This window comes from Rattus norvegicus, chromosome 10, assembly GCF_036323735.1.
Source record: "Rattus norvegicus strain BN/NHsdMcwi chromosome 10, GRCr8, whole genome shotgun sequence".
Lineage (NCBI taxonomy): Eukaryota > Metazoa > Chordata > Mammalia > Rodentia > Muridae > Rattus > Rattus norvegicus.
The window spans coordinates 93,387,933-93,401,921 of record NC_086028.1 but is presented as its reverse complement, the minus strand read 5'-3'; the positions used below and the strand labels follow the sequence as shown (position 1 = coordinate 93,401,921).

The 13,989-nt window shown below is 42.3% G+C and overlaps 1 protein-coding gene across 3 annotated transcripts in view; it reads left to right on the top strand.

Moving 5' to 3' along the window:
• The window catches only part of Prkca (protein kinase C, alpha), a 398,627-nt gene extending 385,696 nt beyond the window's left edge, over nt 1-12,931 (top strand). Inside the window, exons 17-18 of one of the 3 annotated variants that reach the window (XM_017597006.3) lie at nt 1,413-1,460; nt 6,620-12,931. In XM_017597006.3, coding sequence (XP_017452495.2) covers nt 1,413-1,460; nt 6,620-6,784 — 213 coding nt within the window. In that variant the 3' untranslated portion in view covers nt 6,785-12,931. 3 annotated transcript variants of the gene reach the window in all.
• The last annotated feature ends 1,058 nt before the right edge of the window (nt 12,932-13,989 follow it).

Genomic DNA, 13,989 nt, shown 5'->3' with positions numbered 1-13,989 from the left:
ACAAACAGTTTCCTCTATTCTTTAATAACCATTCCCCCAAATCTTTTCCTGCTTATAAAAACTGAAACACTTTAAATAATAATAAATATAAATAAATTGTAAGCCTTAGATATTCCATGGTTAAGGACATTGTGCATACAGACCCTGTCTGCCCCAAGTTGACATGTTCACATTGTCCAAATGTCAAAACCCAGCAATGATGGTCACTGTACTGCTCTTGAAAAGAGAACTTTAAATCCTCTAGCTCTGGCCATTAATACAAAAAGAAAGGCTAAATGTGGTACATATTTTATTCCATAGAAATTAACACTTGGTAAGATTGAACCTTCACCTTCATGCATGCATAGGCTTTTATACTTTATACCTTAGGGAATGTGCTCATTGAAAAAGCCAGGCATGGTAGCACACAACCATCTTCCCAGACAGGCAGAACCCTGGGGCTCACTTGCTAACCAGCCTATCCTACGTGGGAGGCTCCAGACTAGTAAGAGACTGTTTGAAAATAACAAGGTAGACAGATGTCCTGAGGTGTGACAGCTGAGATTATCCCCTGGCCTATGTGAACACACACTGCTCATTCACCTGCATATGCAAGTGAACCTATTTGTGCACACACACACACACACACACACACACACACACACACACTACACACACACATTCACACATACGCACACACTACACACACTATACACACACACTACACACACACACACACACACACGAGCACTCACTGTTTTGTTTTGTTTGATAAAGTGTTTCTCTATGTAGTCCTGTCTTATCTGGATCTCAACTGTGTAGATCAGGCTGGCCTGCTTGAACTCAGAGGTTTACCTGCCTCTGCCTCCTGAGAGCTAGAATTAAAGGTGTGTGCCATCATGCTTGACTACAAATGCACTCATTTATGTGGGACTTACATCCTGTATCTATCAACAAACTCATGGATAAAATTAAACTCTCTCCAGCATTGGCCCTTCCCAAGATAATGTTCTAAGGCAATAGGCAAGCTGAGTGTACCTAATGGTGTCCCAGAAACCAAAGCCCCTCCTTCTCTAGTCCTTTATCCCAGGGAATGTTGGCCAGAGGTAGAGGAAATCTCAGTATCTTTCAGACAGTTATTACTACTAAAATACTATCCATTTGCAGCCAAGTGGTAAGAATAGAAAAGGAAAGACGGTCTCCCCACGGACCCTAACTTCTAGTCCCATGATTCATGATGTTTTCTGTGACCTTCCAGAATGTGGCATGCGTGTGTAAACCTGTATGTAAGGAGACAGTGTGGCATTTCGCATCTTGCATCTTTCACATAGCAATGTACTGCAGAGGTTCGTGGGTTCACGGCATTCTCCACACAGCTGTTCCTGATTCTCGACATCTCCAATTCCTCTCCTCTGTCCGTTCTTATTCTCCAGAATTTCTGTACCAAAATGCACTGGCTTCAGTGGGCATCCAGGCCTTCGGTGAGCACGTTTCCAGAACCTTGAGTGACTAAGCAAACTAACCTCACTTTTCACCATTAACCCGCGTGCCACTGCTTGCCCTCACTCCGCATCAAGACCTTCCCTGAGCATGCTAATCTTCATGGAAAGGGCAGAGAAGTAGCCAGAGGCCCTCCCCCAGGGGCTTCCGTACAGTTGACCTGGCCTCCCAGGAAGCATACGGAAGACACCAGCTTGTGTCTGCCACCTGTTATTTAACCCACACAAAGATACACGGGGAACCGTGCAGAGAATGAATGATATTCTCATAAATGTTTAGACTATACAGCACAGTGCTGTAGTATTCCCCAGAATAGATTCTCCTATATAGGTAAGCATTTTCCTAATGCCAAAGGATACCCTGCCATATCTAGCAACTGTATGAAGCCCTCCTGAGATTCCTACATTTCTTTTTATCTCTGTGCTTTCACAGCTAACCTCTATGCTTCATTTGTTCTGCACTCTGGCAATCCATCTGGGATTTGTGTGATTTTTGCTTCCTAGTGGTCATCGTTCTGTAACCACTCATGTTTCCAGGCCAGTGACCACAGAGTTGTATCCAACACCCCTGGGACACCATAGAGTGTAGACCCACACATGTACTGCTGTGCTCAGTGCCTCTCAGGGGTAAGACTCACAAGCAAGAAGCCATGCCCAGCAGCACAGCTCAGTCTCCTTCCTCCACCCTTTTCATAGAACAAAAGGGTTTGGAAGGCTGCTTACCACACAAGATGTGGTCACAGAACTTTGCAACCCACATTTCATCTCAGGTCTGCATCATTCAATGCTTTGTAACTTCTTTGCTATGTGCGATTTCTCCTAGGTTTACTTTACTGATTGGTGAATTTACTAATGGGTGGTGTCTTGGTTCCTCTTCTGTCACTGGGTTAAAATACCCTGGCAAAAGCAACCTATGGGAGAAGGGGTTCATGCTAGCTCATAGTCCATTGTTCTTGGCAAATTAAGGTAGCAAAAACTTGGACTAACTGGTTATATCCATGGTGAAGAAAAGAGAAAGAGTGCATGCATGTTCACACTCAGCTCAATTTGCCCACTCTTGCATAGTTCAGGATTCCTGGCTTAGAGAATGGTGTCCCCCTTAGTAGACAGGGCTTCCTCAATGTAATCAAGATAATCCCTCATAGACCTATCCACAGGCCAGCCTGATCTAGGCAATCCATCATTGAGAATGCCTTCCCAGGTGGTATAAATCATGTCTAATTGATGATTAAAACTAATCACTTGGGTAGAGAAAACAAAAATGACAAAGATTTTAATTCCTTAATGAAGAGATAAAAGAGAAGGCAGATTGTTAATAGCATTCATTAATTCTTCAAGTATTATCTATTTGCATGCAGGGCTATTGGTTCATGTTCATATCTTCTATCTGTATCATCTAGAATAGGTCTTTTAGCTCTCACCAGAGCCCTGGAAGGTGGGTGGTCACATCCCCATTTTACCTTTAAAGCTACACCTAGGTCTCTTGATCTCTAGCTGGGTCCTTCACTCTGCTATCCCTCCACAAGTGTCAGTACCGAGCACCAGATACAAACAGTTCCCACAGAGATCAAGGAACCTGCCTGTGTTCACACACCAGCTGCCCATTTCTCTTCTGAGTTTGTTCTGGGTCACATTGCTAGCATAAGTTTCTACTAGTGAGAGTTGTCGATGGACTTTGGAGATAAATGCCATGCCTGTTCATTCCAGAGGCATTGTTCATAAGCATATTTAGCTGCTATGAAGGTCTATAGTTCTAGGACTCGGAAGTTGCAGACAACCCAAACTTGCCTGTTATTCTAGCTACTAGTAGAGGCTGTTCTTCAAATGACTTAATAATGTTGGGAGAACATCTGCAGCCAAGCTAGCTTCTTGTGGTACTTAACGTGCTGATCCACAGATCCCATTTGGGTGCCCTCTCCCATCTCTTACTTCTTACATAGCTCCAAGGTAGCTCCTGCAGCTCTCTATCCATCAAGCTGATAATCTCAAGGTTGGGTCATAGGCAGTGAACAATAGATTCTTAAATATATTATCTTCTGCAAAAGAATCCAAAGATATTGTTATCATCCTTATCTGATTTTGCTGGTAGCTTTTAAGATCTCTGCATAACATCTTTAGATTGTAGTTTAAGATCTTCTCCAGGATTCCTAAAAGAGATCTGTTTCTGGGCCTGGTTTTGCTTAGAAGCATAGAAGGTTCATCTTTGAGAGACTTTCTCTAGTGTAAGGTTAATTTATATTTTTCACAATATGAGATTTATGATTAAAATACTCATGCTGCCTTTTGGGATGACATTCACTCTGGTATGACAACTCTAAGAATAAAATATCTTCTGAGTCTTAGGTCTCATCTCATCTTCAGTCTCAACCCCCAGTTTTTCAAAAGCTATCATCTCTATTTCGTCCTAAGCTATACTCACTCCCCTCGTTGTTTTGGGCGATTGAAGGGGATTGTTTTGTTTTATTTTGGGGTTTTTTTGTCTTATGGTTGATGCATCTGAATTTCAGTGATTTGATTTTTATTCTCTGAACTCAGCCTGCCCTTGTCTCTAGTCTCTTTACCTAAACTGAATCGTTTTAAGAAAAGCCTTCATTTGCCAGAATGTGCGCTCCCCCCCCCCCTCTCTCCATTGTCAGTATCAGAAAGATGACTAATGATTTCTTCTCAAGGGTGCTCATGCCCATGCTCTGAAAGAATCAACAATAAATTCACTTGAATTCTTCCAGGCAGTTGTTACCCATCTATCAACAGAAGGGAGTTCTCTCAAAATCAACCTTCATAGGGTTGTAACACTTACTTACATCATTTTTTCTTTGGCTTTCTTCAACTTCTCCATGCTCTGCTCCCACACATGAGTGCTTTTGCCTAATTTTCTTGCTTGGCTCCTTCACACCAACCACAGGACCTCTCATTACAGTCTAGATATGTGGAGTCCAGTGTTTCCCAACTATTGATATTTTGAACCAATTAATATTTAGGGGGTGGGGAAGTCCCTTCATCTTAGGACATTTAGCAGTATCCCTCTCTAATCACTAGTCGACAATGGCACCCTTTGTCCAAGTTATGACAATTTTATGAAAATGGATTTCCAGGGGAAAAACTTTTACATGGTTGAAAATCAAGTCTTACCAAAAAGACAACTGTTTCTTTAGATGTTTACATCATTGCAATAAAGTTGAATGTAGTATCTTAATAGAAGCCAACTTCTGTTTATCTGATTTATGAATTAAAAATATAGATTCCAGATTATTTCCTGAGAAGAAACAGTATTTCCTTACTTGCCTCCTAAAGAGCCTTTTTCAGTGATATCCTCTGCATGTAGGTTCATGTGATTGCAGACTCTGCCTTTGCTGACCTTTGCTTTGAAGTGCTTTGGATTCTTACAAAGAAAAGCATCATGGGAATATACAGTTTGAAAGCCAGAGTTTCATGGCTTCATATATGTGAGCCAGACTAATATATTGAGTGTGCTTTATCACCTGTATGGACTCCACAGAGTGGCTTAAGGATATATTGTCTCCCACAACATCACCATACAGAAATCCACCTTTACCCTACCATCACCACACACAATCATACCGCCACTAGATCGCTGAAGTGTAAATTTGTTCTTGAGTTCAGAGTACAATGAGTTAAATGAAAATAATATTGGGAAAAAAACACCGTTGTTTTTGAAGACCTTGCTTTGTACTTAGGACATGTTTTCTATCTCCATAGACACTTAGAAATGTATTTATTTGCTATAAAGAAAGTAGAAAATTATAATGAAATGGGTTTCTCTAGAAAATCCATTTGAAAATAAGTAGAAAATATAACCCATGAGCACTTAACAGATCTTAGTTTTAAATAAATAAACAATGTGCGCTGAACTCTGACCAGGTGCTATGTATGATGTGGACCTTCACCGTTAACCTTTGTAATGCCATGAGAAGGAAGATACAGTTCCTTTCCCAACTCTACAAAACCTCACAGGTTACCTAGAACTGTCCTGTTAGAGGTCCAAGAATTCCTCATTAGGTTAAAATGTATACTGACTCAAAATGAGTTTATGTTGCTCCAGTTATGCTACCAGCAGAGAAAAGAATAATGGTTTACAGCATGCTCAGAATCATTATTAGTAGCATCAGTTAAACTCCCAGCTCTTTCTTGGAAGTCCCAAAGACTTTGAGATGCCACAACCTTTCTAGGTATTTGGAAAAGTGAGGACATTCCTTTCTTTCCCTCCTAGAAGGAGTTTAATGTTTCGAAAGTACATCATGCAATGGGTCTTGTATAACTCTAACTTGTAGAATTGACTATGAGTTGAGTAAGATTCCCATGCACTACTGCATAAGCAGCTGTTTTGTTAGACAATCACAGGGAAGCTATGCCAAAAACCTCCATTTGCAAAGAATGCCTCGGTGGATCCTGAAGAAGGATAATATTCAAGAGAGACCACAGACTTTACTGTGCCTCCTGAGGATACCTGTGCATAACTTCTCCTGTCTTGAGACTATGCTGTGAATGAGCTCCATGTTGACCTACCTGCCACTTGACCATCTCTATCCAGATAAACAGAATTCTTGCTTGGGGCAAGAACTTATCTCCTACATTGTCATGTACCTACCCCATACTATTTTAGGATTACACTAGAGCTAGAGTTTCTAAAACATCCCAGTTATATGTCAAAGACACACAGCTTCTGTCTGATTATAAATATTAAAAGAACCAAATGTGGAACAATAACCTCACCTTGTCAATTCAAGGATACCTACAGGCACAATCAATAGCATGGCCTTTTCAACATGGAGCTATGATTGATGGCCCTGGGTGTGCACCATTCCTGCTAATAGCTCTGCTTGCTCAATGAGATAATATTGAAGTAAAAGGGGCTGTCTTCTTGCTATGTTGTAACGAACAATGTATCTCCATTTGGGGTTTTCATTCTGAGAATATTCTCAGAATTATCATATGAGAAGAATTACAAATGAGTAACTATCTGCTGTTTGCTGTGCCTGGCTTCTGATTCCAATAGGCCTGCAAGTTCTCCAAGATTCTTCCTGCCCAGTCAGACCAATTTCCCTGTGGCACGCCCTTTCCTACTAAGGCTCTTCAGTGATTTGTATCTTCTGACCTCTTCTTTTTTCTTTTTGTCCCTACAGTGCGGCAAAGGAGCAGAAAACTTTGACAAGTTCTTCACACGAGGGCAGCCTGTCTTAACACCACCAGATCAGCTGGTCATCGCTAACATAGACCAGTCTGATTTTGAAGGGTTCTCGTATGTCAACCCCCAGTTTGTGCACCCAATCTTGCAAAGTGCAGTATGAAACTCAGAAACAAAAGATCTAATGCCTCCCTAGCCCCCAATCTCCCCAGCAGTGGGAAGTGATTCTTAACCATAAAATTTTAAGGCTATAGCCTTGTATTTTGTTCCACACAGAGGCCTGAAAATTCTGGGGATATTAGTCCATAAGTGATCAACTTTCTTCCCCCACCCAATCCCAAACCAAAAAACATTATCTTAGTGGATGATGACATAATATACAGAGTATAGTTTAATTATGTAGAAGTCACATCTGGCTTCAAGTTAATTCTTTCTAGGAAACAAAGAGACTTGGACCCTATTTTTTGGTACGATTTAATATATTCTCCATACCTTTCATATTTTGGATTTTCACTATCCAAATCAACCAGAGATAATAAAGTGAACCCACCTGAACTCAAGGGATGGAAACATTTCTGCCCAAGATATCTTTGGAATTAAAGAACAGGAAGCCCAAACAGAAAACAAAGAGAGGCAGAGTCTCATATATTCAAGACCTCGTTGCTTCTATTTTCTGCTTCAATGGAAACAGTCCCTAGAGTCTGAGAGGGCAGGATGAACCTGATCACTGTTCCCAATCATCATAGCACAACCATAGTGCATAGTTTGAAAATGAAAGAAAACTTCAGACAGATGTTCGTTGAATCTATCATATGTACTCCCCTGCTCGGTTGATAACTATCTCGATAACTCATTCTTTTTAAGAGGCCAAAATCATCTAAGGACTTTGCTAAACAAACATGTGAAATCATTTCAGATCAAGGATAAACCATGTGTATGTTCATTTTAATCTCTGGGAGATGACTCTTCAATCCAGGGTGCCATCAGTAATCATGCCACTGTTCACGAGTGTTGTTAGCCAACCCCCCGCCACATAATAATATTTTGCTACCTTTGTGGGTACCCTTCCTAGGAAGCTAAAATGTATGCCCCATCCCCTTTTGTACTATTTATTTAATAAGCCGCAGTGTCGTTTATGAAAGTACAATGTATAGTAACTTAATCAAAGTACTGACTAGCATCAGTCCCTATAGGTTGATTTTCCTCCTTTCTCTAGCCCCACATCCACTTAGAGATGAGAAAAAAAAGAGTATATTTTGGGTTCCAATTCCCAGTTCTAATTGAATGGCACACATGGAGCTGTAGGATCAAGACACTTTATGCTTATATCAACTCAAAGATGTTTTCTTGCTAGAAGGATTTTAATATGTTTTGCGAGTGCATCATGCAATGGATTTTGCATGTTTATAATAAACCTTAATAACAAGTTAATCTATATTATTGATATAATTGTATCAAGTATAAAGAGTATTATGATAATTTTATAAGACACAATTGTGCTATATTTGTGATGCTCATGTTTCCAGTCTGCTTTAAGATTAAGTGTTAGCTTTATTCATTGCTGCTGGGGCCTCTATTACCCGCTACCCCACACACTGGCACTCTATCAGATATATTAATTTTTTAATGTAGATGTAATTTTAAAATGAATGGCTACTTTACACGTTTAACTAGGCTTTTACTATATATGTGTACATATGTATATATATATATTTGATTCTACCTGCAAACCCCGGTTTTGTTTGTGGGGATTATTTTTGAGATGAGACTCTGTTAACTTCTTCATGTTATCCTCCGTTCAGGTTCCTCTACCATCCCTCCCCTTGGGGACAGCTGGAAATGTTTAATTCCAGTATTCCTGATATGTTCATATATATGTGGCATTGTTACAGCACCTGGGCTGAATTCCGTGTGTGTGTGTGTGTGTGTGTGTGTGTGTGTGTGTGTGTGTGTGTGTGTGTCTGTGTGTCTGTCTGTCTGTTTCTGTCTGTTTCTGTCTGTTTCTGTCTGTCTGTCTGATTCTTTTCAGCCTATGTCTTTGGGGTCTCTACTGATGAAAGGGTGGGAGGATTCCTTTCTGAGTGTGCATATGGACACAACAAAAATATGTAGTCTGTCTTTCTGCCCCAGAATAACTCACTGTATACTCCAGAAGACACAAAATCCTTGAGACAAACTTTATTCCCAGCCTGTGTAGAGCCATCTCTGAAGCTGTTATCAACAGACTCTTTTCAGAGGCACGTACTGTCTTAAAGTTGTTCCTAGAACATTCCGGTCTTTGAAGAGCATGTCTTTGGCCAAATGCCTCCCAATACAAGGTGTTTAGAAGAGGCAGGCTTCTGCAGTATAAAGGACAAGTGAAAATGGAAGTTCCCACAGTCCTTAAAGAAGGCACCTCTCCCGAAAGTATCTAACAGCTAAGCTCTCCTCTTTGTTGTTCTCCACCTATCTGCTTGACAGTCACATACCCTGCAACCCACCAAGAGTCTTTGAGATACGGAGCATAGGCCATTCTGAGAACCCCTAATCAGAAGGAGATATGGAGTGGAGAGTGGGCCAAATCAGAAAAGAGCAGTCTCTTCTGCAATAGTTCATGAATTCTGGATGTCAGACCTCAAAAAGCAGGGGAGGGCGTCATGTATCAATCCTAGAAGTCAAGCCATCATTTTGGCAACCCAGCCTTATCACAAACACTATACTTGGTCAGCAGTAAAGGAACTGACTTATAGATGAGACTTGGAAGTAAAAGTCTTGCTCTTCCCAGGTGGGGCAGCAACAGGAAGCAGAAACTCTCAAAGAGAGGGAAGCCACAGAGAAGGAGCACAGGGTTTGTAGACAATCCATCCTGAGGTTTCTAGCTGCCTGATTGTCTCACACCATTAGCAGGCTTGAGTTCTTCCTTAAACCGCCAGCATACAGCTCCAAGTGATTCAACTTCTCTAGAAAATATGTGTGATCCCTTGATTGGCTTGTACGCTTAGAGAATATCAACCAACATTCTCAACGGGAGGAGGGAAATAACAGAGCCACAGACCAGAATTTGCCTAAGGAACAGAACACTGGAGAACAAACTTAAGAGAAGTGACAAAAATTTAAGCAAGTGTTCACGATGCCGCCTATGCTGTACACTTTAAAGAGCTGAGAAGCAGAGACAATTTTTGCTACAAAACTCTTGTGGATAACCATTAGCAGCTGTTAGGCAGGATCAATTGATAATATTCTACATCATTGTCCCATTTCACAGACATTGTGTGAAATGGTGCTACAGGGAAACGAATGCCATTTGAACTGAAGCACCCAGAGGCCAGAATGAGGAGGATGCCTTGAAGGGTTTAATCCCAGGATGGGGGCTGGGGGGTGGACTATTTAGAAAGCATCTGCTCTCAGACTCTGCCTGCATTGGCAGGGCCTGGGGAGGAGAACCTAGCACAATCCAAGTCTCCACAGGACCCATCTGGCTGTGACCCAGAAAATCCACTGAAATTGCTTCGTATTATATTCCCCTGGAAGGTGGCCATTGCTCAGTGGCAGCTCTTCCCTCTTCCACCACAGGCCAGTGGGCTGCCAGCTTTACCTTCGGCGTGGCATCTAAAGTCACCTGGTGCTTGGGTTGAATGGAAAGAGCTGGAGTATGCTGCCAGGTGCAGCCCTGGGAGTTAATGGGAGGCTCACCTACAGGCAGGAGCTAATTCAGAAGGTAGATGAGCCCCAGGAGCTAAACTAATTGCCCCTCACCCTCTCACCACTGTGGCCTAGTTTGAGCTGGTAGCCTTTTCTTTAGTCCTTTTTATTAGCAATTTGAGAAACTGAGGAGGCCAAGAGTTTTCTGGAAGCTTGGTTCATGTGAAAGATTACCAGAGGCCAGTATTAACCCTCAAGCGCTGTTGCTCACAAGCTCTAGTTCTTAGCAAAACAAGGTGGCGCGCTAACCCCAAAAGAGCCGCCCATTTATGTATTACAAAGAGGAGGAAGCAGAAGTCAACACCATTAAAGAGCAGGGTTTGAGTGCACCCAGAAAGACACAGAAGGTTGGCAGAGAGGCTGTGGTATCTGCATGGGCTTTCCACTGGGGGTCATTGGTGCAAGTGTAAGTTACTGTCAGCCTTCAAATGTGTGGGTTCTTTGTCAGATACAATCTGTTGTTCCTTCTCAGACCCTCCCAACTGTAAGAAGTTCTTTGCCCTGTACAGAGCCAGGCCATCCAGCAGACCCTGGGAGCACTAAGTTCCATCTATATCCCTCTGATAATTACAGTTGCTGAGAATAGGTCCAGACGTCATAAAAACAACCAACAGTGACCTGCCAGCTTTTGCTTAGCAGAAAAAAAAATAGGAAGGGTTTGTGCAGAGCTTTATTTTCTCAAATACCTCTGCAAGGCAACACCACCTGACAGTCATTTTCTCACCTTGGTCTCATGAAATCACCTACTTCTCTTGTGTACATGTCACACTGTTTCCTGTTTGTTTACAACCCCAGAAGCGCAGGGGTACCTGTCCCCACACCACGTCTGAGCACATCAAACAACCATGCTCAGGAGATACGTGCTGAGCCAGGGACCTGAAAGGATGCTAACCATGAAAGAGAGGGGACAATAGCAAGAAAGGAGATGGATCCTCTGATTAGCAATGGGTCCACACTGATATGACAGAGTGTTAGGAGACTGGTTTTAAAATTGTTTTTCCATGAACTGCTGTTAACAAACTATGCTGGACAGTCAACACCCCTGCCACATCTCATTGGGCCAGTGCAGCAAATCTAGAAAAAGCTGTTACTTTCTCCTGTCAGAGTAATCCAGAGAATCAGGGAAGGATGCTTGAGGCATGCACAGATGCAGTGTTCTAGAAACGGTGTCTACCACTGCCCCAGTGACACTACAGTAATGATTAAAAAGCGTGGATGGCTCAGCATTCTGTACCCCTCATTCATGTGGTCAGGTGTCAGTCAATAAACACAAAAGACACACCAAGTCATTAAACAGCCTTACTGTGACCCTCCCCCGGAAGCCCACAAGTTCCAAAGACTTTTTTTTAACCTAAAACAAGTAATTATTAACTCCATTAGAAGACCTGAGTATCCTGGGCTATTTGTACTTTTTTATAGAGGACTTTAATAACAATTCTTTTCAAGTGAGTTTTTAAAATAGTAAAAATTTCATAAAATTCCAATACCATGGAGCCTATAGGAGGTTTTCACCCAGGTTGGATAGAGTACCCATGATCTGAATCCCCACGGCAGGATTTTTCCATGCCAGTGAGGTCTGGAGTCCACATTGGATTGGCTGCCGGACGGTATTCTCTTTCTTAGTAGATGCTAAAGATAGCTGCCTAAGGTTTAGCTCTCTTTCAACTGTAGGGATGATGGCTTTATACCCCCCATTCCTGACACAGCCCTAGGAAAGCATTCTTGGGGAGCTAGAGGAGCCCACTCTATACTGTAAGAGTCAGAGCAAGAAGGGGGTGCTTCTTCAACTCTGTCTCAAGTTGCTTCTGGCCCCTCAGTCTCTCACACTGGATAAACATTGAGAGATGCTCTGTAAGGATTATGCCCATTGGGCAAATTAAAACCTACTCTCCCAAGAAGAGGCAGCATCAAGTATGCCGGAGGCATCAGCTTCCATTTCCATGGATGTGCGTAGACAGAACCCTACTTTTGAGAAAACACCCATCCAGCCCACTTTGTAAGAACCCCTTTTTTCTAAACTATGACAAAAGGTGGCTTTGCACTTTCTGATTAAACAACACTGTCTTTTGTCTCCTGCTTAATTTTAAGACTATTCTGTGATCAATGTTTGTAGATTTTTGTTAATATTTTGCCTGGAAAAATGTGACTCTCTCCTTGGGAGGTTTAGTAAACTATTAAAAGTTATACATGAAGGTGGTTACTATTTTGAGGCTAAAGGTTTTTCTAAGAATCAACCTCCTATCCTGACTATGACGGTTTTTCAGAATACCTTTTATAGATGATCAGATGCGTTTGGAGTTGCGTTTCCTACATGAATTCTGTTTTGTTTTATGAAGGACACGCCGTGTTTAAATCTCTTATTGAAAAAAAAATCATGCAAAACCCCAAATTGGTTTGGAGGAAGGAGTGAAGGTTGAAGCTGTTGCCTGAACAGGCCTTTACTGATAAGCCAGGGGCTGTTCCGCTGCTTGTTTGGTTACCTAGCAGGTGAGGTAGATATGTAAATTAGCGCCTAGCTTTTTTGGATTTGTGTAACCTCTACTCTTCGTTTGCATGATTCGCTCTGTTAGATGCATTCATTGTAGTTCGGAAGCAAGCGTGTATGAATAAAGATACTGATCACTGCTGAGTGAGTGGCTGTCATTTACATCCAGTAGCAGTCTTTCTCACCCTGCATTTCCCATCCAGGGTTCTTTGAATGGTAATGGTATTGACTCCTGACACATTCTGTAGAAGACGTTCATCCTTTCACCCGTTCCAGGCATGGCTCTCTATTAAAGTCTCTTTAAAAAAAATCACAAAATATCTTTGGGGACTGGCGTTAATTAAGAGCACTCACTGTACAGTCATGAAGACTGGAGTTCAGAACCCAGCACACAGAGCAAGCAGGTATCCCACAAAACTAGCACTGATGGATCTGACACTTTCTGGCTTCTGAGCAAGCCTGTGTGAGAACATACCCATTTGCACATACACTCACATACAAATGTAAATAGATGAGTAAAGTGTATTAAAAAGAAATCAAAATACTGTGTGCTGGGCCAGTGAGATGGTTCAGTAGGTAAAGTCACTTGCCCCCAAACCTGAGGACTTGAGTTCAATCCTCAGGACTCACACACTGGAAGGAGAGATCTGACTCCTAAACAGTGTCTTTCACTTCTACATGCATGCCGTGACTGGTACACTCTCTCTCTCTCTCTCTCTCTCTCTCTCTCTCTCTCTCTCTCTCTCCCCTCCCCCCCCCACAGTCCCCACAGAGGAGACTAGCCAAGCTGGCCTCAAACTCTGTATAGTCAAGGATGACCTTAAATTCTTGATCCTCCTGCCTCCCACCTGCCCATAGTGCTAGGCTACAGGCAAACCACCACATCCAGTTGTAGTGCTGGGGACTGAACTGGTGTTTTGTGTATACCAGGTAAAACGTCTACCCACTGAGCTATGTCCCCAAACCCCAAAACCCAGTTTCTAAAAGCCAAGGGCTGATGTTGGCAATGCATCTTGCTCAGGCTCTCCTGATATCTTCCCCTGGGAGGTGTCTCCCCTTACACTCATAGCTTTGCTCCACTGTACCCCCACTTCCCTTCCCATCCCCAGCCCTGCAATGCCCATTTTAATGCTCTCTACATCCATATATGCATGCACCTGCACCGGGTAGATGTTTTATCCCTAAGGTGCTGAACTCACACC